The sequence below is a fragment of the Myotis brandtii genome, unplaced genomic scaffold (assembly GCF_000412655.1).
Source record: "Myotis brandtii unplaced genomic scaffold, ASM41265v1 scaffold504, whole genome shotgun sequence".
NCBI classification, from domain to species: Eukaryota; Metazoa; Chordata; class Mammalia; order Chiroptera; family Vespertilionidae; genus Myotis; species Myotis brandtii.
This window is the reverse complement of record NW_005369217.1, coordinates 1,630,012-1,656,521: the sequence shown is the minus strand read 5'-3', so window position 1 is coordinate 1,656,521 and position 26,510 is coordinate 1,630,012. Positions and strand designations below refer to the sequence as shown.

The 26,510-nt window shown below is 49.3% G+C and overlaps 1 protein-coding gene across 1 annotated transcript in view; it reads right to left on the bottom strand.

Annotated features, from left to right (window-relative positions):
* Positions 1 to 2,058: 2,058 nt before the first annotated feature.
* CCND2 (cyclin D2) overlaps positions 2,059 to 26,510 on the bottom strand; it is a 26,315-nt gene continuing 1,863 nt past the window's right edge. The window contains exons 2-5 of the mRNA XM_005877007.2: positions 25,768 to 25,983; positions 23,016 to 23,175; positions 14,267 to 14,415; positions 2,059 to 7,409 (exon numbers count right to left, since the gene is read on the bottom strand). Coding sequence (XP_005877069.1) covers positions 7,260 to 7,409; positions 14,267 to 14,415; positions 23,016 to 23,175; positions 25,768 to 25,983 — 675 coding nt within the window. The 3' untranslated portion in view covers positions 2,059 to 7,259. The remainder of the gene's footprint in view (positions 7,410 to 14,266; positions 14,416 to 23,015; positions 23,176 to 25,767; positions 25,984 to 26,510) is intronic.

The window sequence follows — 26,510 nt, the reverse complement described above, 5'->3', positions numbered from 1 at the left end:
AGGCTTTATCTCTGTAGCCTCTGGGGAAATCAGGCAGGTGAGAATCCCCAATCCATGTCTGGGGCTCAGTTTATCCTGTTTCGGGAGGGTAACACCTGTGCTTACAGTGTTAAAATCCCCTCTATCGTCTGTTTGTCAAGCTATTTTACTATTTTCCCTTCAACTTTAAGATCACTTCTCACCCCTTTATTTTTGGAAAAGGACAACCTTTGTTTCTACTGTTGAGTAGAACACCATGCTGCATCTTACCAAGTGTTTTCCTAAAACCCATTTGCTTGAGGACACCTGCCCAGCTCCTCAGAAAGCACCCCTCCCACACTGGGGCATCACCTTACTCCGCGGGCATTAGCACTTGCGGTTGCACCTCTGTGCAGCCTCCTGGGCCTGGGTTTTGTCTCCTGTGGAACGTTGCCTAAGCCATGGGGCTTGGGTTTGGTTGTCGGTTTTTCTTTGAAGGCTCGATGTAGCCCTGCACACACGCTTCGGCTATGGACGCTCAGCTCTCCTTTCCTTACCACTCTGAACCTTCCTGCCCAGCCACCAGCATTTTTGTACCATTGGTACCGCTGTAAGAGCAGGGGGCAGTCATCTGGGGTGATCTCCAGCTTTGAATACTGGCTTCACGACAGTATGTTGAGGCTATTACGAAGCCAAATGAAACATTGTGTTTTGGTGTCAGCTCTGTGTGCTGAATGAACGTTCCAGATCTCTGGGAAATCGTTAGAAATACAAACACACTCACTAGAGCACAAACAAAAGGTCTTGGGTTTCTAGGTCTTCATTCCATCCCTAATTTCCACTTTCAGAAGGGGCACTTTTGTCTCAAATTTGAGCTTTTCTAATTGTAAGATGAAACAGGTCTGACAGTGCGTAACGGGGCCAGTAGATGTGTCACGAGCCCACCGTGGGGAGTGGAGCGCATGCTTCGTCTGCTCTTCCCACCTTTAAACACCCACAGGCCTGAGTGGGAGACACCCTGTGTCTGGGTGGCATTTGGAAGGAGTGGCGTTTTAGTGTTATTAACTGACACAGGCCCAGTACTGCAGGGTAAGCTGATGGGGGAGGGGTGGGAGGTCATGCAGAGGGAATTCGGAAGGTGGGTGAGAGTGACAACCTGAGAAACACCCAGGGGGCCCAGCAGACTCCACTAGGCAGAAACCGAAGAAAAAAGTTATCCCTGCTTGTCTGCAAGAATAGTGATGTCAGTCGGGGATGGAGACAAAGGGGAATTTCTAGAGTCCTTGTAGGATTAAAAGTCCTATTCGGTGTTCGGCGTGGTTACTTGAGACGAACAGGGACTGTCTTAATCTGGATGTAGCCAATGAGCAGCATTACTCTTACTGCAGACAGCTTCAGCCACTATTAAACTGGAAAACGGCCTTCAGTAACTGAGAGTGAGCCATAGAGGACAGTTTCTATAGTAACATCAAAATGGCTATTAAGCCACTGCCTTTTGCATCACCCGTCACTCCTGGAAAGGAAGCCGATCTGGGCAGCTGAGGTCCTGGAGCTCTGGGACCAGGGCCCGGCAATTCACTTAGGTGTTGACTCTCCCACCCCTTCCCCAGGCTCTGCCTCGCCACCTCTCCACCAAGGGCAGTTGTGGGCCAGTCCTCGCGGGAGGGATGCAGAGGCCAGGAGTCAGATGAGAGCCAGGAATGCTGCAGGGGTAGGGCTCTCAGAGACCCTCCAGAATGTGGAGATGGCACCTTCCAAGCCGTGAGATGCTCACTCACAGCCAAAAGGGAGTAGCTGGCAATAACTGGGGCCAGCATCTGAGGCCTTATCCTGACAGCAATTGCTTTTGCACCTTATGAAGGTGGGCTGAAACTTCTAGTTTATAAGATGGTAGCATGGGTGACCCAAAGGGGGGAAAAAGTCATCAATTACTTGCATTGCGATAGCCTGGATGCACCTGTAGGTTATCTTCCTGGTTAGGACTGGTATTTTACACCAATCCTAACACTACCAGATGTTGCCAATAGGGCTTTGACACGAGAAAGATATATTCCTTTGTGGGAAGTTCTGGTCTATAAATAAGTCAAAGTGGCCAGCGAATTTAGGTCAAGGTGAGTTTATTGTCCACATATCATTACCTAATCGCATCCAAAACCATTTCCAAACCCATCTTTACGCTAGTCAGAATAACAGGTTATTATTTCTTAAAATCACTTAACACTGAACAGATAGGACCTCTTCAAAGGCAACTGACTATACCATGTCACCATCGTAGCCAATAAAACATTTTCCCAAACTTCCTAAAAACCTTTTTATACTGATCATGCTACTTTAGCACTTGCTAGCATCCCGACCAAATAAACACCCACACCTCTTATAGAGTATATTGTGAGAGAATTACATTGACTTGATATGGCATCACACTCGTTTAAAGCAAAAAAAAAAAAAAAAAATTATAATAATAATAAAAGAAGTCCAAGATGAGACACTGTAACTGAGAGAGAGAGATCTGAGGTACATGGTACAAGGGCAATGAACATAATGGAAAAAATCCAATGGCCCGGTGGTTTGCTGGGGATAAGAGTTGGCTAGCAATAAGAACTGAAACCCATGAACAACAAAACACCACCTTGCTTTTAAAGGACAGGCACCTGTTAAAATACATTGAATACTATAATGGCTACAATCAGTAAGGCACTTTTTCCCCCAACCTAGGCTGCAGGCAAAGGAATAAATGATGCGGCTACAGCGTGCATGGATACATTTGCTGATGGCTTCTTGAAACCTGAGCCAAGAATCAGGTCTGATAGCCCAGCCAAGTCTAAAGCAGAGGCACACAAATATAGGAGAATAGTTCTGAAAAATGTAGACTGAATGATGTTCTGGGTTTAGAGTCTAGAATCATGAGAAACCATGTGGCGTGAGGAAGTCATAAACATCCTCTCCAGTCTTCCTGCCCTATTTTGTACAAATGGACAATGGCATGAGCAGCTCTTGAAAACGGGTCCAAGCCCATAGCAGTGGAAGCCTGCACTCTCTATGGCTGGTTTGTTGGCTTAAGGGGACTTTACTGTCTCAGCATTGATTTCCCTTTTAAAGCTATTCTCAGGGTTGGACTGTCTCAAAGATAAACAAAGAGGAATCCTTTTGGCTTAGAAGCCAACTGGCTTACTCAGACTTCCTCCCATCCCTACCTTCCATTCCCACACTACCAGTGTCATCTCCTTGAACTAGAAAATCATTATTTACATGATATAAGGTGCGAGTCTATTTCTTCTCCCAGGCCTACCCGCTTTGGCCCACGGAGAGAGAATTCCCCTGCCCTCTTTGAGAAGTCATCCAATCCTGCCTACTGTCCTTATTAACCCCCGTCCCGGAGCCCCCAGGGCAGTGTGGAGAGGCCCTGAAGGGGCCAGACTGCAGGAAAGCTGCGGCTCCCTCTGAGAGAAGCCCACCCTGCTAGCGAGGGAACGAGGCTGATGCAGTCAGAGCTGCTTCCTCCCCCAGCCTTGTCACTTAAGCCCCCGCTGGCCTCCGAGCCGTGTGTGCCCCTGACAGGATGACAGAGGCAGAACAGAGCCTCTTGAACAAAGCGTGTAGACCGAGGAGGACCTGGCCGTCAGGCGTGGTGAGCCCTCAGCGGTCCTGGGGCAGTCCCAGCCCCGGCTCCTCTAAGAGCAGCCGTTCCGAGGGGCTGTCCTCGGGGCACCGGGGACTCTCTGCTGGGGGATCTGTCCCCTGCTTCCGCCTGCAGGCTTCGTGGCTGATATGAACCCGCATGGAATTAAATTATGCTTAGCATATATTTTTGGCATACGAGGATTTTCCCCACCTAGGATTTGGCCAAAACAGGGAAAGGAACAAAATTTGGCAAGCTTGGGGAACAACTTAGCCCCCACTGACGGAGAAAAACAAAAACACAGAGAGGAGGAAATAAAGAAGAAATTTTGTTGTTGTTGTTGTTTTAAAGTAGAAAAAGATCAGAACAGGCTTGGAACCCCTTTAAGTAGGAAGTGAAAAATAAAAAATAAAACCACCAGCACTGAGCTTCTCTGAGACAAAATCTCCTACCAAGGAAACCAAGACCGAGGAGAGGGCGTCAGCCACTTAAACAACGAGTTCCCTCTTTTGTTTAAAGGAGGGGACCCGGCAGGAAAACCAGACAACCTAGCACCTTCCCCATCAGCAACCCCACACCTAGCACCTAGGCCCCGAGGACAGGAAGTAGAAAAGGCTAGCAGGCCCCAGGGGCATCTGGGCCTTCAGAGAAAGTGGGAAGTTAGAGGCTGCAGGGAGTCTGTTGGCCTGCTTCCTTCCCGTCAGCTTCTTTCATTTGCCGCTGCTTCCATCTGAGCTTACGGGCTGGTCACTGAGGAATAAGTTTGTACCTCATCTTGTCTTTAGGCTCCCAGACCCTCCAGAACTCTAGGACCACGCTTCTTCCCACGCTATGGGCTCCCCAGACCCCAGAGTGTCCTGTGCCACGTGGGCTCTTAATAAAAGACCGCCTGCACGGCTTTCCTCTCCAGAACTTCAGAATTTACCACCCACTACCCCACCAGAAACTCCCTAGAATACATGGTGATGCTAACTCACTAAGTCCTGAGCCTCCTAAACACCCTGTGAGAATCTCACGCATCAGGACTCGCATCTCTGTGAGGAAGCAGCCTCCCCACCCCCCTCAGCTACCATCCAGTCATCATCTGACCTGTGTCCCCCATCACGCCAATTCAATGCGATTTAAACCTAAAAACATGCACTGCTGCTTAGCAGAGGACCTGGCCTTGCACAGCGCCGGCTGCCCCGTGGGAGACCAGTGTGGGGAGGAATCCCCACAAGACTGCGAGCTGCAGATTCAGACCTAGAAAAACCTCTGTGATCACCGTCACCTGGGGATGCCTATGTCAGGGAAGGAGAGGGAGGGAAAGGTCCTTGCAAGAGGAGAGGACCCTAGTGACAAAAGCCCTGCTTTAGGAAGGCCTGTAAGACGAGGGTCTCCCAGCAGCCTGCTGAATTCTTTAGCCTGTCTCCTGATACCTAAGTGCAAAGCGTGACTTCCTCATCCCCTGCCTAAATGTCTGTGCGGAATGTCTGCGTGGGGGGAGGGGAAACCCCTTGGTTCAATTGCATTTTTTCCATCATGATGAGGAGACCAGAGTCAAAATGGAAGCCTGATGACCTTCACCACTGAAGAGGTCTCGGGTGTGAGACCCTGGGCCAAACCCACCCCGCTGCCCACAGCCTCCTCCCGCCTTCTTCTCTCCCCACACTCATGGGCTCCCAAGCAGAAACTGTATGGTTGTGAGGTATTATGAAAACAAAAATGTGAATTGTTTTCTGTTGTAGCTATTGATTTTTGACCAGTAAACCTGAGGTAAAGAATACTCTGTCTTTGAAGAATGTGATCAGAGAGGAAAAAAAAAAAAATCCAAAAGGAAAAAAAAAACCCCAACACCAACTGTGAATATGCTACCAGGAGAAAAACTATGGAAGGGATTTTTCCAGTACAAAGAACTCATATAGCAACCATCTACTTCAGGTCTTGGAATTTAAGCAGTAAAATAATATATTATAAAAATGTTTATAAAATAGCAGCACACTGTGAAAAACATTACAGCTAGGTACTGTTAATGTGAATAAGGATGAATTAGCTTCTTAGCAGCGCAAAAAAAAACTAATAAAAAAAAACTGAACATAATAAAATGAAAATAAGAGACCCTTATGTTTTTCTCCATCTTCAACCCTCATACTATGAAACAAGGCAGAATCTGTGTATAAAATAATTCTTCAAAGGAGCCCTGTTCTGATTTTTCCTTTTTGCTTAAAAAAAAGGCAAATATTTTAAAAAATAGCTTCATTACCTGTCAATTATAATTGTGCAAAAAAAAAAAAAGTTATTGCTCCAACCTCTTGGCTAACTGAATGTGTTTAAGATGTGGAGAGGAAAAAAAATTCAAGTACACTGAACAACTTTGCAACTAATTAACAAAAAGTGTAAAAGGGAACAAAATGCCACACTGCTGTTCAGCTGTCTTTGCACCAGCAATAATTTTTCTTTCCATGTCCAAAGGGGAAGTATATAGGCGGGAATTAAGATCCTTACATGCATCAAAATGATAACAGATCTTTGTTTTTAGACTTTTCCGAGGAATGTTGTGATGGGAATGTCAGCGGAGAGGGTTGTCTCTTCAGTCCTAGTAGGGACACCAGAACTATGTACCAGAGAATGTCAGATACCAGAAGCGAATAGTACCAGGTGGGAGAGGGAGGGGCACCGGAGGAGAAGGGAGGAGTCTATTCAGTATAATTTGCATAAACCATCCCATCTATCCCTCTGGAACCATTTTTCAAAGTGCTTTTCGAATGGAATGGTTTATAACAACGCTAAAGTGTGGACCAGACATGCCAATCAGCACCAAAAATTAGTTTTCTCCTAATAAGGAATGCCAGGGTCACATTACTCTCTTTAGACGTTAAAAGATTCCATTCCAGATCCCGCCCTTGGTCTCCATCTGCCTCTGTTTCATGTGAGGTTTGGTAATGGCCCAGAGCTACATTGCCCCTTTAGACAAAATATGGTGGTATATGCAATGAACCATGTTTGGAAGAAGAAGCAAGATGTCAAAAACATAAACCCAGGTCCCAATCACCTGTGTCCAACTGGAAAGTAAAACATCTGTTTTAGGTAGCAGCTACTGTAGACAGCAAGAGTTCCTAACTAGAGATCCAGCAAGGCTCCTGACTTAGTCATAGGTGGTCAAGACCAAACGTGCTTCTACATCCAAAATGGTTCAGTCACTTTGAGAGATTGTTTCATCCTCCCTCCCCACTGTGTCCAACCTTGTTTCCAATTCCTTCTCGAGTTCATGGCTTAGCAATCTAGTGCCATAAAATGTATACGCAGTTCCTTGAAATTATCCTAGTAGGGGTGTATACGTGCTAGTTCATAACATGAAAAAAAAAGTCTCCTCTAATTTCTTCCCATAATGCAGGCGTACATTTTCTCTAGCTACTCTGCAGTTACCTGTAAGCATTTTACTATGACTTTTAACATAAACAAGCAATAACTGTTCGCATACACAAGGGATTCCCTTCTACTGTGCTTCAAATAGGCACCAAATGCTTTTAATTATTCCGGCTTTATAGGACCTTTTTCTCTCACTTCTAAAAGATCCTTCAATATGATCTAGGTGGGAGCAGAATTTTGTTTTTTTAATTTCACCCTAAAACATAACAAAACAACCAGAGAGAAGGAGAGAGCAGATTTGAACACATCTCTCCCTTGCGGCCCGACTGACATCTCACAGGTCAATATCACGCACGTCTGTAGGGGTGCTGGCTTGGTCCACCACTTCCTCCTCTTCCTTGGATCCATCCCCCTGCTCCTGAAACTGCTGCAGGTTGCTGATCAGCACCTCCTCAATCTGCTCCTGGCAGGCTTTGAGGCAATCCTAGGAAGAGAATGGTCCAGACCAGAGAACTGTTAGCAACATTAACAGGGCATAGAGCATTTGATAAAGAAAATACACACACACACACACACACACACACACACACACACACACACACCTTAAGCCGCCTATCATTCCATACTAGTTTTCCGGCAGAAATAAATATGAAGGAAAAGAGATGTGTTTTTGAAGTGCCATGGAACCTCATTACTCCAAGTCCATGTTTTGCCGTCACCTGGGAGCGTGTTAGAAGTGCAGAATCTCAGGTGGTTCATGTGCAGAGGAGAATCTGAGAAGCTCTGGCCTAGATGATGAGCCACGGATGGGCACGCAGTGTCCGGTAGTAATCTAAGGGCCATAAGACACTTTCTGCTGGGGGAAGTTGGAGGTGATGGAGAACAAGGGCAGACAGTGCTATAGGAGACAAGGGGTCGGAGAAGGATGGGCTGAACTGCACCGGCTCTCACTACGCTGTGAAAGTGCTTAAAAACAAAAATCCTGTTTTTCTGCTTATTTACCATTCCCTTAACTCTCAGAAAAATACAATACAGAATGCTTACCAAATTCTGGACACTTTGTGCTGTCCAATTTGGGTAAAAGCAAAAATTTGCAGGATTGCTCTGATATTAGTGTATATTGGCAGGGAAAATTCCAAGCGTCTGCCCCAAGGCAGAAGCCTCTGTCAGCTGGCCGATGGGGAATGCAATGACAAGTCACGGTGTCACTGGGGAGAGACTATGGCTCCTCCTAACAAGCAGGGCGTGAGCTGAACAACTTGCTCAGTGGGTATCCCAACCTCTGTCCTCTGCAAGGCTGCTTTTCTGCACCCTCTTCAGCAGCATGCATATACGGAAAATACGCTCACTTGGATGTGGGGCAGAGGGACAGACAGAAGCTCTGAGCCATTACATTTAAAAAGGAGTTCCTGTTAGGTGTCAGCAATGAGACCTCACTCAGCTGAGAATCCCCTTCCTGAGACAGAGCTGACTCCTGCACATTAACGCCCCGGGTTAGCAGGTAGGGCCCTCCTTGGGCTTCCCAGGAGCATGTGAATCTCCTGTGAGCTGGTGGAGAGTGGAGAGGAGTGGTGGAGCCATTGCCTGCAACCAGTATGCCAACTGCTCAAAGCCCCCTTCCTGCCTGAGGAGCACCTAGCTCCCCAGGCCGCAGCCCAGGGCGTGGCTGGGCCGGGCCTCAGGGTGCAGGCAGTGACCCGAGGAGAGGCGCCTGCCTTCAGTCCAGCAGGGCTGCTTGTGCTAGGAGGTCACGCCGAGGGAAGGAAATAGAAGGGGAGGCCAGTCTACGAGCCTGAAGGGGGAAGGAGGCCAGGCTGGGAAGAGTGGGATAAAGTATTTCCAAAGGGCAGAATTATACGACCACATACACAGGTAATTACAGAACCTGCGAATGTGGGGGTCCAACGGACTTGTGGACATTAAACAGCAAAATGCTCTCATTTTACAGCTAGACCCTAAAGCCTGGCCTGTCCCCCAGTTACTGGTTAAAAGCTAAGACTGGGCTTCAGAAGATAAGCCTCCAGTTTCAGAACTCCTTCCCCTATGCTCCTCGTTTTCTTCCCAGCTCCAAGTAGAGACTTACAGGCCTGAGATTCTCCAAGCAAAGGAGATCTAGCCCGAGCGGCACCCCCCAGTGGAAGGATGCTACGTGCATGTAAAGGGTAGCGCCCGCGACCTCCCCTTCCGCCAGCCTCCGCAAGCACCGCATTATGGTACGATGCCCCAAGTTAAGCTGATTCAACGGGGAGCCATAATGCTCGTCTGTCAGCGTGGACAGGTGGCAGTCCACAGCGCCGGAGGTCGGGAAAGCCTCCAACTTCCATGATGCCGGCCCCTCCTGGCCCACGCCCCCAGCCTCGGCGCCCTGACAGCGTGTTTGTGACCTCCAGCTCGTCGCACAGGCCTCCACTTCCTCCGCTGGCTGGCTCAAGCCCCGCGCCCTGCACCCTCCTCTGCCTCCATGAATGGGCCCACGGAACTCCTACCATTAGCCCTCAGTGTAACTGCATCACTCCATTGTCGCCACACACGCACTGCACTCAACGGGGGACAAAGGGCTGAATGAGCCCCAGGCCCTCGCCAACTCAGGCAGAGACAACTTAGGAAACTGCCTCATTCTTCCTCTCTTCACAGGCTGTTTGGAGTATTTCCTTGCATCCCAATGAGGCTCACAGCAAAAATAAGGCAAGAGAGGGAAGCCTCAACCTCCAATTCTATCCCCCACCTCCTACCCCAGCTTCCTTCCGAGCACCTCTTCACGTGGGTCTTGTGAGATGGGCCTTAGGTAAGGTGCTGGGAGGCCCAGGAGGACCAACACAATGCCAGGGACCCTGTGAATAACGCTGTCAAAACAGACTTCTTTCACTTCGCTGCTACCTTTTTAAATAGCTCACTGACCACCAGGGTCATGACATGCCAGGGTGACCCTAAAGAAGGGACATCTCGGAACCTTCTCTGGGCGGTATTTTAGAATGTGACAGAGTTTGGATGCAACCTAAGGAGAAGAGGATAAATGTAACGGCCAGATCACCAGAGTCTATGTCCTGATAAATATCTTCCAATAACTACACAACATCATCATGGCCCGCCGGTCTCAATTCTACCTTTTCCATTAGCGAATTAGTGCACTTGTGTCGCGTGAAAATGAAGCGACTCGCTCTAAGACAAGGTCAGGTAAGACTTTCCGAGGACCCTGGCATATAATTGATGTTGAGAAACAGAAAGCTTTTGAAAAGAGACCAGAGGATTAGAAACACACTTGAGACGCATGTGCCCAGCCTTTGTCCTCTGTTCCTTCCTTCCTCCTCCCCTCGTCTTCAGCATCACCCCGCAATGACTCTGCCAGGGGCTCTGGAGAAAGAGCTGAGTAAAAGCTGGATCTTGTTCAAGAGGTTCTATAGACAAGTGAGCAGTGAGATCAACGCTGGCACAGGGCATGAGCAGGGTGCCCAGGGGACGGAAGAGGCACCCCAATCCTGCCTGGAGAAGCAGGGAAGGGCTCACGGGGAACCAGGACAGCCCCTCCCGCCTCTCAAACTTACCCTTGGCAACGGAACCCGGTACAGGTTCCCCCAAAAGCCAGCACTGCCTCCCTGGCTGGTGTCTGTTTTTAGCAACACTTATGAGGGGAAGGAAAAAGTACTTAAAATATACCACCCTCTGAGACTTTTATTCCCTGTAAAACTGTCAGGCTTCTCACTCAGCTTTCTGTTTGGAATGAAGCGTTCCGGTTTATTTTGGCAACCAGAGGGAGCAACAAAGACCAACTTTCTCAGAACCGCATGGGTCCCTCCTATCAAAGCTTTCTGCTGCCGGCCAGGGAGACAGAGGAGCTTGTCCGGCTGTCTCCAACCAATCAAGGGGACCCCCTTTTCAGCAGTTTGATCCCTGACAATCCCTGCACAGTGAACATTGTAAGCTTCAAGAGACCACAAATAACAAGGTGCACAGGGCAGCCTCAGCCTGCGGGGACTCCAGGGTAAGATTCACATGCAGTCCTGTGTGCCTGACTTCCCTGTGGAGAGCTCACGAAAACCTTTGGGCATTTCGGTGTGGCCCAAGGACACTGTATGTATGTGCATGTGTACATGTATGTTTTATGTGACAAGATATGGGTAACATAAAATTGACCATCTTAATCATGTTTAAGTATGCAGTGGCTTTAAGTACATTCAGTTTGTTGTGCTGCCATCACCACTCCCCATCTCTAGAACTTTTTCATCAGCCCACACTGAAACACCATAACCAACTAAATAGTTACTCCCCATTCCCTCCACTCCCTAGGCCCTGGTACCCTCTAGTCCAGTGGTTCTCAACCTTCTGGCCCTTTAAATACAGTTCCTCATGTTGTGACCCAACCATAGAATTATTTTTGTTGCTACTTCATAACTGTAATGTCGCTACTGTTATGAATCGTAATGTAAATATCTGATATGCAGGATGGTCTTAGGCGACCCCTGTGAAAGGGTCATTCGACCGCCAAAGGGGTCGCGACCCACAGGTTGAGAACCGCTGCTCTAGTCCACTTTCTGTCTCTATGAACTTGACTATTCTAGGTATCTCATAGAAGTAGAATTGTAAAATATTTGTCTTTTTGTGTCTGGTTTATTTCACTTAGCATGTTTTCAAGGCTCATCCATGTTGTAGCATGTGTCAGAAGGTCATTTATCTTTAGGGCTGAATAATATTCCACTGCATGTACATACCACAGTTTATTTCTCCATTCCAATGACATTTTCAGTCATCAGGGTTACTCTGCTGGGAGGCCTGCATTTGACGTGAGGCCTGGTGAGCACCTTCATCTGACTTGATTTCCTATTGCATTTATAGCTCCTAGCACAGGATTTATCATTCATTTGTGACCTGCATTGGCGAGGGTTTACCTACCTTCCTCTTGATTCTCCACACCGCTGCTAAGTTCCTTGAAGGAAGGAACCTCATCTTTTATTTTCCATGCACGACCCACACCCCCAACTTCTACCTCGGTGCCTTGGGTCTATTCCTTGCCCATAATGCAAGGGTCTGGGACAAATGGGCCTTCAGTAAACACTTCCACAAGTGACGGAGAGTAGGTGCTTGGATGAAATACAGCACTTCTCAACCCAAGAAATGGTAAACAGAGCTCAGGAAGCAAAACTCACCTCCCTCCAAGAGCCGGTGCATTCTAAACTCTAGTCCTTATATTTTCCTTCACTCTGTGCGTCAGCTCTTCAGAGAACGCAGGCTGACGGGTGGGAGGAGACTTAGCACTTGGAAGTTAGGCACACAGACAGCCTGGCCCGATGGTGCTCAAGCCTTTCCACTAAGACCTTTCCTAGCAAGAGTGTGAGCAAGCCCTCTGGGGACTAGGGGTAAGCTTGAAACTTACTGAGGTCTCAAACTGTCACCTGAAAAGTGGTATAATTTTAGATTCTGCTAAGGTTCTGCTTCGTTTTTAATATTAAAATGTTAACCCCAGGCCTTGTGAGAAGGAGGCATGTCCACACTTCTCGGGTTCAATAGCTGGGATTTATGGAACTCTGAGGGAGTTTGTATCCATTTAACCCAGTCTGACAGCTGACTCGAATGGACTGACTACCTCGTATCTGAAAGGGCAAGCAGTTTCTCCAGCATGAAATGAGACTGGTTTGCAGTCTTGAAAAGCAAAGCAGCCTGAGAGCCTTGGTGGTACCCCAGAAACGACCTCTATCCATTTGAAACCAGTAAGGGGTGATCAAGAGAGAGATGGGAGAAGGTTGGAGACCCACCAGTGGGGCAATCAGCCAACTGGAGCAGGCCTATAAGTACCTGAGCGATGTTACAATGCCCGGGGGGTCAAACTCTTGTCACTGACATTTTTGTTTCTGGGGGTCAAAGGAAGGGCTTGTCTTAAGCTGGTTGGGAGTCCTTGTTGAAAGGCAGCCTTAATAGGAGGCATTACTCAGAAAAGGGAGGAAGTGAGTCATTTCTATAAATGCTAAGTCCTGTCTCTAGAGGATTCAAAAAGCATTCCTCACCTGGAGCTGCCCTGGAGGGGTCGTTTCCATCTATATTTTGGAAACCATGTTTCAAAAGCCTATGCTTTGGAGCCAGCATTTTAAAAGCGTGTCTAAGAACTGTTTCAGAGGAGGCGGGGGTTGGTTCTATCACACCGTCAACACCTCCCTGCATCATTTCCTGGAGATGGTCATGATCGGCAAGGCAAAAGATAGGTGGGTGGGTGAGGAAGCCAGCAAGCGGCAGGTTTAACCTTCTGCTCAGGGTCCCCAGTGAAGGCACAGGCCACACGCCTGTCAACCACTTCATCCCTTAACTCAATATATTCCCACGGCACAACATTCAATATATTCCCCCGAACACCCAGAGGGGCCATCATAAAGTCCCCCGGCATTCCTGAGCCTCTCCATGGTGACTCACAAGGGCCTCAGAGCTAACGCCCGCCCCAGTTGCCTTTAAACCAAAGGTCTTTTTCAAACAAAAAGATCCCAGGGCTGCAGCAAGGGTGGAGAGCAAAGTTCCCAGGCCACGTCAGAGCTCCCAGGTTCTAATCCCAGCCCTGCCATTGCCCTCCCCTCGGGGCTGGCTACCCCCACCCCCTCTGTGCCTTCCTGATCTCTCAGAACCCCCTGGCTCAGACCTTCTGAGGACTGCAATCTTCTACCAGCTAACTAGGAGGCTCACTTAACCCTGGTCTGTCTCAAAACCTTCTTGTAAGGAGCTTCAAATTCTGACAACCAGAATTACAGCCCCTGGGCCTTCCACGGGGTGCAGCATGGAAAAATCCACGTCTAATAATAGTTCCTTCCGTTGGTGTGGCCCTTTATTCTCCTCAAAGTGCCTTATAATCTATTACCACATTGAACAAAAGGGAAGTGAGAGGCAGGGGAGGTGGAGGGGGTTGCCAAGGCTGACACCACTCTCACGGTGGGGACCTCTTGCATGGCCACTCCCTCCAGGACAGCAGGTCCGTGCTCTGGTCCTTCCTTCTCTGTGCCTTCCAGCCCTGGCGTGAGCAGACACCAAAGCTCGACCCAAGGGGAGGAGGCAAGCTGACGGGTATATAAATGGGAAGGAAGCGAGTTCACATCCACTGGGAAGCCCATGCCATAAAGCCAAATTAGTACCCAGCCTGCCCTCCCCCTTGCACCTGCCTGCTAAAGGCTTTTCTCTGTTTCAAGGCTTTGGAAACCTTCAGGGGAGGCCTTCCCTGCTGGATTTTGTACGTCCTTGGTTGTTGATCTTAGAAAACAGAAACCAACAACAACAAGAGTACCTGACACATCATCATCGAACCAGCTGTCTCTTTCCCTGAGCCCAGAAAGGAGTGATCTGGTCTTAACCGAGAAGGTGGCTGCCACCTACCACATCGGTGTTGGTGATCTTGGCCAGCATCTCCACCAGGGCATCCGCGGTGAGCGAGCTCACTTCCTCATCCTGTTGCAGCCCGCAGACGGCAGCTCCCACACTTCCAGTCGCAATCATCGATGGCGGGTACATGGCGAACTTAAAGTCTGTGAAACGAGGCAGAAGGTCAGGGTACAGGCAGGAAGAGGTCCAGGAGCTCCCCAGCCTGAAGATACTCAGAAACAGACCCCGACGACCCTACAGACTCTCAACCTGTAAGGTTGGGTGGGGGGTGTAGGGGGAAGACATGGGTTGCACTTCAACTTGAACCTTCAAAAACAGTTCAACCTTGTGTTTCCCTTTCTTCCTCTACAATGCACAATTACAACCATCCACGGAAGCACTTTTAAAAATATATATATATACTAGAGGCCCAATGCATGAAATTCATGCAAGGGGCTTGGCCCTGCCAGTCACGGCGGCTTGCCTCGTCCGGAAGGTCATCCGGAAGAACATCCGGAAGGATGTCCAGAAGGTCGTTCAGCTGTCCAGTCTAATTAGCATATTACCCTTTTATTATTATAGATGTATATTTTATTGATTTTTTACAGAGAGGAAGGGAGAGAGATAGAGAGCCAGAAACATCGATGAGAGAGAAACATCAATCAGCTGCCTCCTGCACACCCCCCACCGGGGATGTGCCCGCAACCAAGGCACATGCCCTTGACCGGAATCGAACCTGGGACCCTAGAGTCCGCAGACCGACGCTCTATCCACTGAGCCAAACCAGCCAGGGCCACGGAAGCACTTTTATCAGTGACCCCACTGTCCAGCGCCAAGTCAGTGGTGTTCCTGGAAACACTGCTGCTCACTGAACCATGCTCAGACCGCCCTCCCAGCTCGGCCAACCCCACGGACGCAGCAGGCCTGGCCATCTGACGGTCTGTCTGGCTTTCTTTCCTTAACCCTCTCACTATTTCCACCTCTTGAGGGACATCTATGATGACGATCTGCCCAAAGCCTGCTGTCCACTAGCTCCTCCAGAGCCATCTCCACCCCCATGGACACTAACAAAGCCAACCTCCCTGACGCCTGCTCTGCTGTAGGTCTCGTCCCCAGGGGGTCACAGGAGGGCTTCTCTGCCCAATAACCTCATTAGCTTCCCCCTGTGGCATTCATAATGCAGAGGAGTAAGCCAGCCCGTGGCCCTGGGCCCACGAAAGCCTGGGTGGGAGCATCTGGCAGGGAAGGGCAGGAAGATATCCTTGGGCTCTCCTTCCTCTATTCAGTTCTCAGACCAAGAAGCACACCTCACACTTGCCTATCTTTGTTGTCCCTCTGCGAGCAAAACCAACTCCTATTTGTAGCAAATGAACTTCTAGAAGCCAGGAGGTACATATAGGTGGTCCTGGGTGCAGCAGGCACTAGTTACCCAGGACTCTATCTTTCTCTTGTTTCGCTAGGAAAACACACTGAGGGGAGTCCTGGGGACACTGTCCCCTCTCCCCAGAACTGGGGAGCACCGTGTGCATGAACACAGCTGCCTCTCAACAGGTCAGCGTAGCACAGGCTGGGCCTAGCACCCCCATGGTGAGGAGCTGCTGGTAACCAGGCTGGCCACTGCTCCATGCCACCCTCTTTGGCAGCAGACCAGCGTCCTCTAGAGCCAGGAGCAGCTGCCCAGCTCGCCTGCTTAGTCAGACAGGAGGTGGCGTTAGCACTGAGAAGCCTGGTCCAGGCGATGGGATCTTGAACAAGTCACTTCCTCCCTTAATGGAATCCCATTAAGATCAGTGTTTTTCTAACCTCCAGTTGCAGTTCATTAATGGGTCATGAAATTCATCAGTGGGGCATGACCAGCATTTTTAGTTGTTTAATGGAACAGAAGAGGCTAGAAAGTATCAGAAGCAGTGCATGTAGTAAGAGTAAAGACCATTTTGAGAAACTTTTGTATCAGTTTGATGTCTTTAAGTGTCTCCAGAGTTGTGTTATATAGTCTATTTCTTCCTTCAAGGTTTAGGTCAAAAAGTTTAAAGACCTCAGGCTAGCTAATCTCCCAGATGCCCTCCAGCTCTAATTTGCTTTTACTCAAATCTGAAATAAGAGACTCGCCCTGGGTGGGTGGTTCAGTTGGTTGGAGCGTCGTCCCATACACCAAAAGGTTGTGGGTTCGATTCTCGGGCAGAGCACATACCTAGGTTGTGGTTCAATCACCGTATGTGTGGGAGGTGACCGATGCTTCTTTCACAATGTTTCTCTCTCTCTAGAAATCAATTAAAAACATAGCCTCAGGTGAGGGCTAAAAAAGAACAAAAAACAAAACAAAAAACAAACTCCCTAGGGAAAAAGCAAGGAAGAGACAGCAGAATATAGCACGGCTCCCATCAGCCAGCGGTCACAAGGCATCTCATCCCATCAATTAAAAACATAGCCTCAGGTGAGGGCTAAAAAAAAACAAAATAAAAAACAAACTCCCTAGGGAAAAACTCCCTAGAATAACTCCCTAGGAAAAAAGCAAGGAAGAGACAGCAGAATATAGCACGGCTTCCATCAGCCAGCAGTCACAAGGCATCTCATCCTGCATGGCATCAGGTGCGGCCCCAGCACCACCTCAGGGACACCCCCTCTGCTGGTAGGGGAACAGTAGTGAGAAAAACACTAGAACGAAACATCTGAAGGGTCATGAACTTGCACTATGGCATCAGGTGCGGCCCTAGGACCACCTCAGGGACACCCCCTCTGCTGGTAGGGGAACAGTAGTGAGAAAAACACTAGAATGAAACATCTGAAGGGTCATGAACTTGCACTAGCTCTAGTCAGCCAACCCTCCCCCTCCACCCCAATCCATGGAACATTCTACCCAACCCATTTAGCCATTCCTAAAAACCTTAAAACTTTGGCTATGTGATCGGATTGAGAAATGCCCATGATATCACTTGGGGGTGGGGAGAGGACAGAAAAACATGCATAGGTACTAATTTTACAACTTTTCATCAATATGTAAATACATATACACACACATAGGTATGAACTAGGAGCGTACATAGAAAATGTATACAAATTTTACTACCATTTGGTTGGGGAAATAAATTTTTGTAAATTTTCTTTTAGTATTATTTTACTTTAGCAAATAAAACCAAGTAAAAATCTCTCAGAAATCTCTAAGTCTCTTGGTAAAAAATTCCAAGAAGCTGTATCTGGGTGCAGAAGGCACATTCAGGGTAAGGTTCTCTTTCCACCCTCGCTGCCCACGGAAAGGTGAGATGTTTGTGACTTCCGGAGACTCCTCCTTCTCCTGAAGTATAATGAGAAGCAATGAACTGGCCAGTGATCCATTCTGATGGATGTGAAACACAGTCAGATGGTACAGCCTGGAGCGTTCCCAATGACTGGTGTACACATGGGTAACTTCTAAAGAAACTTCTCAAAGAAAGAGGTACTTAAGTGGATAGAAGCCTTGGAGACACTTAGGAGGACTCCCCAAGGAGATGGGTAGGATTTGGACAGTAAGGCCAAGAAGCTCCAAGAACTGGAAGGCGGAATGCATGGAGGCTGATGTCCCACCACCTATATCTCTGTGAAAATGGGCAAGTTACCTGACCTCTCTGAGCCTATTTTCTCACCTGCAAATAAGGATAATTATATCCACCCCATAGGGTCGTTCTGAGGATTAACTAAAATAATCCATGCAAAAGCACAGTGCCTGGCTCATGGTAAGGAATCTGTCAGCTGCCACCACCACCATCACTGTCATCACCACCACTGTTCTTACCCCTGGAAACTCGTGTGGGATTGTGATGGGCAGTTCTGACAGCTGGAATCTGCTCAGCAGAGGTGAGGAGAAAGGTACCCAGCATCCCTGGTCCGCAGGCAGATGCTGAGTGAGAGCAGGCCACGCATGCCAAGGGTGGGAGGAAAGAGGCTCTGTGCGACCTGGAGAATCTTTCCCTGTAAGTTGTGGGTGTGTCCCAGAAATGACCTCATCAAGTCCCCAAAGCCTCCCGATGGTTTGTCAGGAGCTGGAGAAACTGAGGCCCCGCAGCAGAACCGAAAGAGTTCACAAGCACACAAGGAAGACATAAGGTGGCAACTCTCCTCTTAGGCCCTAGAGCACTCCGTATTCATTCAGGGTGGTTCACCCAGAGCCAAGGAGCTAGAAACCTCTGGCACAGCCTCCCCTCTCCTGGTGAGGTGGTGGGGGCCAGGGGCAGACCTGAGGGGAACCCGGGTGCACACAGGCAGCTCTGCTGCTGTCTGCTTGCTCGTCCATGTGGTAGGGATAGTGAAGAATTCATAACAGTGTACAATTCATCTACTTTGAAACATTTCCTTTACTGGTGAATCAATGAAGTCTTGAGAGGTTAAGTGACTTGTCTGATGTCTAATGCTAGGCCTGGGGTTAAGATCAAGACTTTTGGACTCTGGACCCAGTGCTCTCTCTATATAACTTACCAGAAGGTGACTAGATCTCAAGATCACCTCCGACATCCCACTAAGGAATACAGGGTCCTCCTTCCTAGCAGAGGTGGAAGGAAAGCCCAGAAGAAAGAGCCCTGGCTCAAGGGTCAAAGAGATGGGTGCCAGTCCCAGCCATGGCCCGGGCGTGCTGTGTGACCTGCACAAGCCACCCAAGGACACCACTGGACCTCCTCGGCCCTGCTGGGATCCTTCGTCTGAGCAAGGGCAGTGAGAGGTGCTCGTGTTTGTCAGGCTGGTATTTGTACTTCTTGGTAAGATTACACTGAAGAAAGAGTTATGAGCTAAACAGGTTTATAGGCACTGATTCCATGGCCTTGTGGGTAATTTTAGTGCAGACGGTTTTGGCTCTGGTGACCAAGGCCTTGAAGTACAAGAGAAACGGCTTTACTCTTGCTCACCACTAGGGGGCAAGAGACCTTTGAACTGCGGCCATGGAGAAACAGAAATAACCCAAACCAGGCCTTTTCCTCTCTCTCCCCCTCCTCCAACCTGCAGTCAGGTGGGAGTTTAAAAGGCCAATGAATGACGTTGGTAGCACACACCTCACCTGCCACGCCCAGAGAGGTTCAGCACACCCTGTCCTTGTGGGGCAGGACTGCCATGGCAAGCTAATGCCAACTTCACGCCTAAGGCCTCGGTGGAGGAACAGGGGAGGAAGGCTGGAGAATGGTGAGCAGCCTGCCCCTCATTCATCTGACAGCCAGATGGGAAGTGAGATGTCACACTGCCTGTCCCCACAGCGCACTTACAGAACTGAGACTCTGGGTTCTTCCCGGTTCAACTGGCCGCTTCCCCTCAGCCTCATGACCTTTCAGCTGTGGAGGCAGCTAGAGACTCACAGCTGGAAAGGTGGTTTCAATTCTTCCTTCTGGGCAACCATGAAGGTAAACCTCCCCTTTCTGGGTCAGAGGCCAAGGCATTGGTCCTCTCCGGGCCTCCACTGCCCCTGGTGACATAAAGTCATGAGACACCCTCTTGGTAAAGCCAGGAGGGCTGGGCGGGCACATGGCTCTCACCATCACTTGGGCTCAGGCCTTGGGGCCCTCCTGTGCGCGGCACCGATAGCTAAGTAGAGCATCTTGAGGTGGGGTTCCCAGGCTCGGGGATGTGGGGCGCCATGGAGAGGGAGGTTAAGCACCTCCTCCCCCATCGCCACCCCCACTTCAAACTCAATGCCACTGTCTTCTAGAGTCTACTGGAATCTTCCGCTAAGCATGGTTTCAGGTGTCAAGAATCTCCCACCACAGGAGTGCAAGCCTGAGTCATCTGAAATGGGCTACTCTCCTTGTTTGCAGACCTGGGGGGGTGGGGGGAATGGTTCTGCCTCCCTAGGGTCAGAGCTCTAAGAAAGGGAATACCTGGAGTGAGTAGTTATGACTTCGGCCTCATCCTCACCCCAGTGCCTCCACGGAGCAGGTCGGCTGGGAGAGGAATACCAGGCAGTTCGAGGCAATCTCTTCCCGAAGCTATTGGGGCTGAGCAGGGAAGGGAGGAGGGCACCTCTCCGTCCTGCCACCATCTTACCCTTCAGGCCTGAAAAGGAAGGCTGACTTTCCGCTCCCCTTCTCGCGGCCCCTCGGTGCTCTCCGCTCTCTCTTCCCCTTTCACACACACATACGCTCTCCAGACTGCACACCCTGCCAGCTCTTTCACAACCAGCTTTCCCCATGAACGCGCTGGCTACCAGCTCCTCCGGACCCCCGTGGGCCTCCGGGCCTTGGCCGCAGGTGCTTCTTCAGCTCCACGACCGAAGACCCAGGACTGGGGGGAGGGAATGAGATGTGACGTGGAAGCGAAAGGCTGGAGGGGCTCCTACTTGAAGACTGGAGGGCCACCTACCTGTGGTTCTCCGTTCCCCTGGGCCTGCTACTTACCAGACAGCCCTAGGCACTCACCCATCTGTCAGTCTGGCCCCAGAATGTGGAATCTCATCTAATTAGAGGGTGTTTTTCTACAAGAAAGGCAGCCCTTTGCTTTTATTCTGTCTGTGCCACCGTGTAAACCTGCACACAGTGGGTTCCTGTAGGGCTCAGTCCTGCATACCACTCCAGGGCAGATCAGGGAAGGAGACAGGAACATCCTTTCTCAACCCAGGACACTTCTGAGAACCTCCCTCTGCTCTGACCGTCCACAATGGAGGCTTAGTACTTAGCATGTGGTTTTTCATTGGTGAGAGGTGTTCTTTCTCCTCTCTGTCCCCAGATCCTGCCCAAAACCAGCTCAAAGTTCCCAAAGGCAGTCTTCAGAACTTCCTCTGCCTCCCCTCAGACCTCTGTCCTCAGTCCCTGAATCCCAGGCTCCCTACTCTGGCCCCAGAGTTGGCAGCCACCCCGAGGATCTGGGTAAGAAGGCCAGGAGTGGGGGATGGAATCCCCAATTTTAGAGAATGGGCCTTTGCAGAATCTGGGGATCTGCCCATGCCTGGGTTATTCCACTCACCAGCCCTGCCCCAACCAGCAATCAGAGAGGAGAAATGAGCGGAGAGACCCCAAAAGGTCTGTCAGTCAAGAGACAAGGTCAAAGCAGAACTCTGGCTACCAACAGCTGGGCAACGGGGGAGCTAAGGGTCGCAGTCAGCTATCCTAGGGCCATAGAAAAAAGGACTGCTCCCCCCACACACAGTGAATCCTGACAAGGGAGCGGAAAGAAACAGCCAGGCCTGGGAGACAAAGTGACAAGTCAATGAGGCCTGACCTCTAGGGCCCAGGCTGGACAGCAGAAGGGAGGAAGCAAAAGAATGGCTACTGTCTGAAAGCAGCAAGAACCCAGGGGGCTCTGAAGAATGGCCCCCACGGCTGCAGGAAGGGCGGCTAACTCTCCCACAAAGGGGCACAGGGCACTCACACACCAGGAGGCCTGGTCCGGACCTGGAAGGGAAGGACCACAGAAAACCAGCAAAAGGAACCCTGAGCCCTGGAATCCAATGTGGGTGGCATGGGCACGGGGTCCCCCCGGGACTGGACGAGGGCAGCTAGAGAAGCAACCACACCCATCTCAGCTGGAGCAGTGAACAGTGGAGACGGTGGCATTTTCAGTGCCGTGGCACGGTGTCCTACACATTCCTTGGTTTACAAATCACTTCCCTGCATATCCTCTTTCTGATTTTCACTTTTCTAACCACCCTGAAAAGGCTGTAGAATCATGTATCCATAGGCGTGTTTTGCACATGAAGAAGCTGAGGTTCAGAGAGGTTAAGCAGCCTGTCCAAGGTCTCCTCAATGATAAGTGGCAAAGCCTGACCTTTTGACTGTGAACATGAAGCATATACACTATTGCATATTATAAGATCATCTGTACCCACTTACTAATAACATGTAGTAAGATTTTTAAAAGTTAACCCCCTGGAGTCCCACCTCTACAATTCATACTACTCTTGGCAAACTTGAGCTAAACTCCCCTCCCGGCAAAACATCTTTACCTAACATTTCTGAATGTGAAAATACAAACTCTGGAAACCTTTCCCCTGCACGATGGAAGTTCCAGGCTCTCTCTCGCCCACGGCCACTACAGGGAAGAAAATGGTAGAGGCTGGCCTAGGTTCCGTTTAACGAGACAGTATCAAACCACACTGCCTTTAGTTTATTAGGAACATGCAAAGCAAATGGGGCAAGCACTATGTATCCATTGTGGGACTAACGTAACGGGTGGAAAGATTTGAACATGAAAAGGCCAGTGGAGGCTGCTGTATTAAGTCTGCAACTGAAGTCAAAACAGCAGCACATGGCGGACATCGGAACCCAGCGCAGAAAGTGAGTCCTTGCTGAAGGCCAACCAGGTCCACTCCCCTACCCGGCAAGGGAACAGCAAGGAGGCAACCAATGCCCTCCAGTAAAAAGAATTCCTCTGGCCTCCTCACCACTTATCAGTGCAGGCAGTGTATTTATCTCGACAGTGTTCCTTTCACCTGTATTTGCTCCCACCCCCAAATTTCCTCTTGGGCTTATCTCCAAGCCATCCTTTTCCTCAAAAGATTAAAGATTTAAGCACAACCAGAGAACAGTATATGTAGTCTTCAAAGAGCACTTTAGACATCATAAAGAATATTTTAACAGGCACTATTTTTTTTCCTTACCACACCTGTCCTCATAAACCATTTACGAGTTCAGTAGAGAAAGAGAATATGGCAGCTCACATAAAGGAGAAACAGCCCAGGAATGAAACCTTGGACTCTAGATTACTTGAGCCCCCCACTCCCTCCAAACCCCAAACCCAGTCTGCCTCCCCTTGACCACTCCCCAAAGGGCTAACAGGGCTTTTCAGCACCCCACCACCCCCAGCCTGCTCCTACCGGTGGCACACAGAGCAATGAAGGTCTGGGCATGCTTGCGGATCAGAGGCAACTTCTCATTGTCCTGGGGCAGCCTGCGCAGGATGGGCTCGATGAAGTCATGAGGAGTGACCGCGGCCAGGTTCCACTTCAACTTCCCCAGCACCACCAGCTCCCACTCCTGGTGGAGAAGGGAGGAGAGTATAAAACCCACAGGCGACCTGGTGTTGCTGGGGCTGGGGGTTGGGGTCCAGACAGTTTTAATGATGCTCATTAGGACGCTGCTAGATTGTAAGGCTTCCCATTTGTCAAAGTGCTCCTCAAGCTTTGAAGTTGCTGAAGGCTCTTCTTATGCTTCAAATGTCAGGCTCCACTGAAAATAATGAGAGCCCAGGTAGCGCTGCCAAGATTCTACTTTCTTCTATTTCTTTTCCCCTCCAGCTCCCACCCCCACCCCACTGACTTCCATGCAATGCTATTGCCTGCCCACCCAGAACGCTGAACCTACAGTAAGATGCTGCCAAGGTCATTGTGGCCCTTTGGTAGTAATTTATTGTATATGTCTCCATCACTGAAGTCTTTTTAATCCTCACGGAAAAATGATGCACACAGATAAAGCTCAAAATAAGGTTCCTTGGCCCAAATCCTTGGCAACCAATTAGCTTGCTTGTAGTTGGTGCCAAAAATTGCCATTTCTCTCTCTGCTAAAACTTTCCCCTCAACACATAATGCAGAAATCTTGGGGCAATGGTACACAGCCAGAGCACCCTTTCATAGGGCTTTGCCATCAAAACTGAAGGACCAAGGTGGTCATTAGCAACACCACTGTGCACCTGGGAGGTGATTCAGGGTCAGGTGAAGGTGCTTGTCCAAGGTCACATAATCTCTTAGTGCAAATGCTGAGGGGGGACAATACAACCTTATCTCTTTTAGGCCTTTCGCCAGCGCCTAGCTAGCAAAAAGCCTTGCTTTTCTCCCTTATTGAGATACTTCTGGGGAATTGCGTTCAAAGGGAAACAAGCCAAAAAGAACACTTTAAAAATGTGTAGTTGGAGGGCAAATGGGCCTATCAATTGATCATCTTCAGGAGCACCCAGCCTGTCATGTACCCTGCTCTCCCGGTCCTGAGAACGCTGAGCGGACTCCCTTCCATCTGCCAGGCAGCAACCGGAGCTAGCCCTGCTTTCGCAGCGCTGACTGCCCGTGGGCCTGGGCTCACTCCCTTCCCGGACGCAGCTTTCTCAGATGTAAAGTGCAAGGACTCCTCAAGACCCCCAACTTCTGGGATCAAGAGATGAGGAATGGAAAAGGCATACTTGTTTGGAGCAATATAAATTAGCCTGGCTGGTCCTGGAAAAATTGGGGTGTCCTAAAGAACACCTCAGTCTACCATCATGTTGAAACAAATGAACCGTATGCAAGATTAGTGTTCCTGGCCACCCTTGAGAAAAACAAACTGGTTGCCAATTCGAACAATTTTTTTTTCTTTACAAACTGTGAAGAGTATTGGGGTAGAACAAAATCCCTGATAAGACTACTAAACAACCCGTGTCTTCTGAGATGTCTTGAAATTCCAGCCCTTCCTTCTCACAGGGGAATGTGAGTATAAATCTCTCCTCTTGTACCATTATTAAAGGAAGCAGCTCTCCCAGAAGAAAGCACCTTTCTGGGCCTCTCGGACCAACCCAGAAGCAGCTGAAATCTGGCAGCGGTTCAAAGGTGAAGTCATTCAGGCCCCTCTACATTCTCGGCAATTCCTCCCCCACCCTGGCACATGTCTGCCACTAGATGGCAGCACAGCTCCAGAAAGGAAGGCCTCTCACAAAGAGCTCAGTCCTAGCAGCCAGTCAGCTCTGTGGACTTTGTGCAGGCCTTGCCAGTAAGGGAAAGGGCGGTAGGAGGGGGCCTTTCTGAACAGTGAAGAGAAAGGTGTGCGGACAGACACTGAAGGTGGACGGCGCTACCATTCCACTGCTGCAACATGGACGCTTTAAGTGTGAAGCTGCAGGGAAAAAAAGTTAGATTAAGCGGGAAAAGGGTTTGCTGGTCGAAAACCAGTGAAGACAGGACCCATGTGGTTGTAGAGGTCACAGCCCCACTGGAGGCAGGAGCTCACGTCTGAGATTCCTCCAATGGGGGCCACATTTTGACTTTGCTCAAAAGTCAGTGAACTCATATTTATTGAACAGCTACTATGTGCAGGTATCTTGAGACTTTCTAGTTACAGAGGCACTACCTTTGAACTTCAAGTTCTTAGGGGACACACCACCACACATTCCAATCATGCAGACACATTCCTATCATGTGCGCAGCCAGACTATTTTCTCAGAATTCAGTGATTGAATTTTATTGAAATATTATCATGGTGTTCCCTACACACACACACACACACACACACACACACACATGCAGACACATTCCTATCATGTGCGCAGCCAGACTATTTTCTCAGAATTCAGTGATTGAATTTTATTGAAATATTATCATGGTGTTCCCTACACACACACACACACACACACACACACACACACACACACCTGCAAATGAATCTCATCAATACAAATCTCCATGAAGACCTTATCTGTCGATGTAGCCTCAGTAGTTCGTGGGAAGACACACAAAAAAATCTTATTAAAAGAAATATCTCCTGTGAGTGTGCACATTCCAGTGGTGGGTAATTCTGCATCCTAAGAATTTATTTGGAGACCAGGAGAGCGCTAGGAGAGAGCTGGGAGTGGGGCACGAAGGGAGGGAGAAAGGGGACAGTCGTTACCAGCAGTTCCTGGGGCTTGATGGAGTTGTCGGTATAAATGCACAACTTTTCTGCCGTCAGCGGGATGGTCTCTTTGAGCTTGGAGGCCAGGAACATGCAAACAGCACCCAGGAGCTGAAGGTGGGTCTTAGGAGTCGGAACCCCAGCCAAGAAGCGGTCCAGGTAATTCATGGCCAAAGGGAAGACCTCCTCCTCACACTTCTGCTCCTCACAGACCTACAATTCGGAAAAGAGTTGGAGGGAGGGGGGGAGAAAATATCAGGAAAAGAGAAAGAAAAAAAGAAGAAAAAGCATAATTTATAGAAATTACAAAAAATCTTTAATTTTTTTTGTGGATGGGGGAGGGGAGTAGAATGTGATAAGAATAAAAATGAGGAAACTGGGGTAAATCTAAATAGCCCATCCGTGCTGGGGGATTCTCCAGAAACCTTAAAAAAACCAAAACAAAACCAAAAAATTGGCGAAACCAAAGATCCAAAACGGGGGGTGGGGGGTGGGGGGGAGGCAAAGAAATTCGCAGCGGCCGCCCGCAGCTTCACGCCGCTCCCTTTGGCTGTTCACTTCTTCCCTCACTAACTCACTCACTCTCTTTTTTGGATTTCGTCATCTTTTCAAAAAATCAATAAAAATATTCTGGAGGCTCCGGGGGTCTTCTTCTTGGTCTCATCCGGACCCCCAGACTCTACTCTATCATTCCCGACAATTGGAAAAATTGTCCCGGGGGGTCCCCGCGGTCCAGGCGC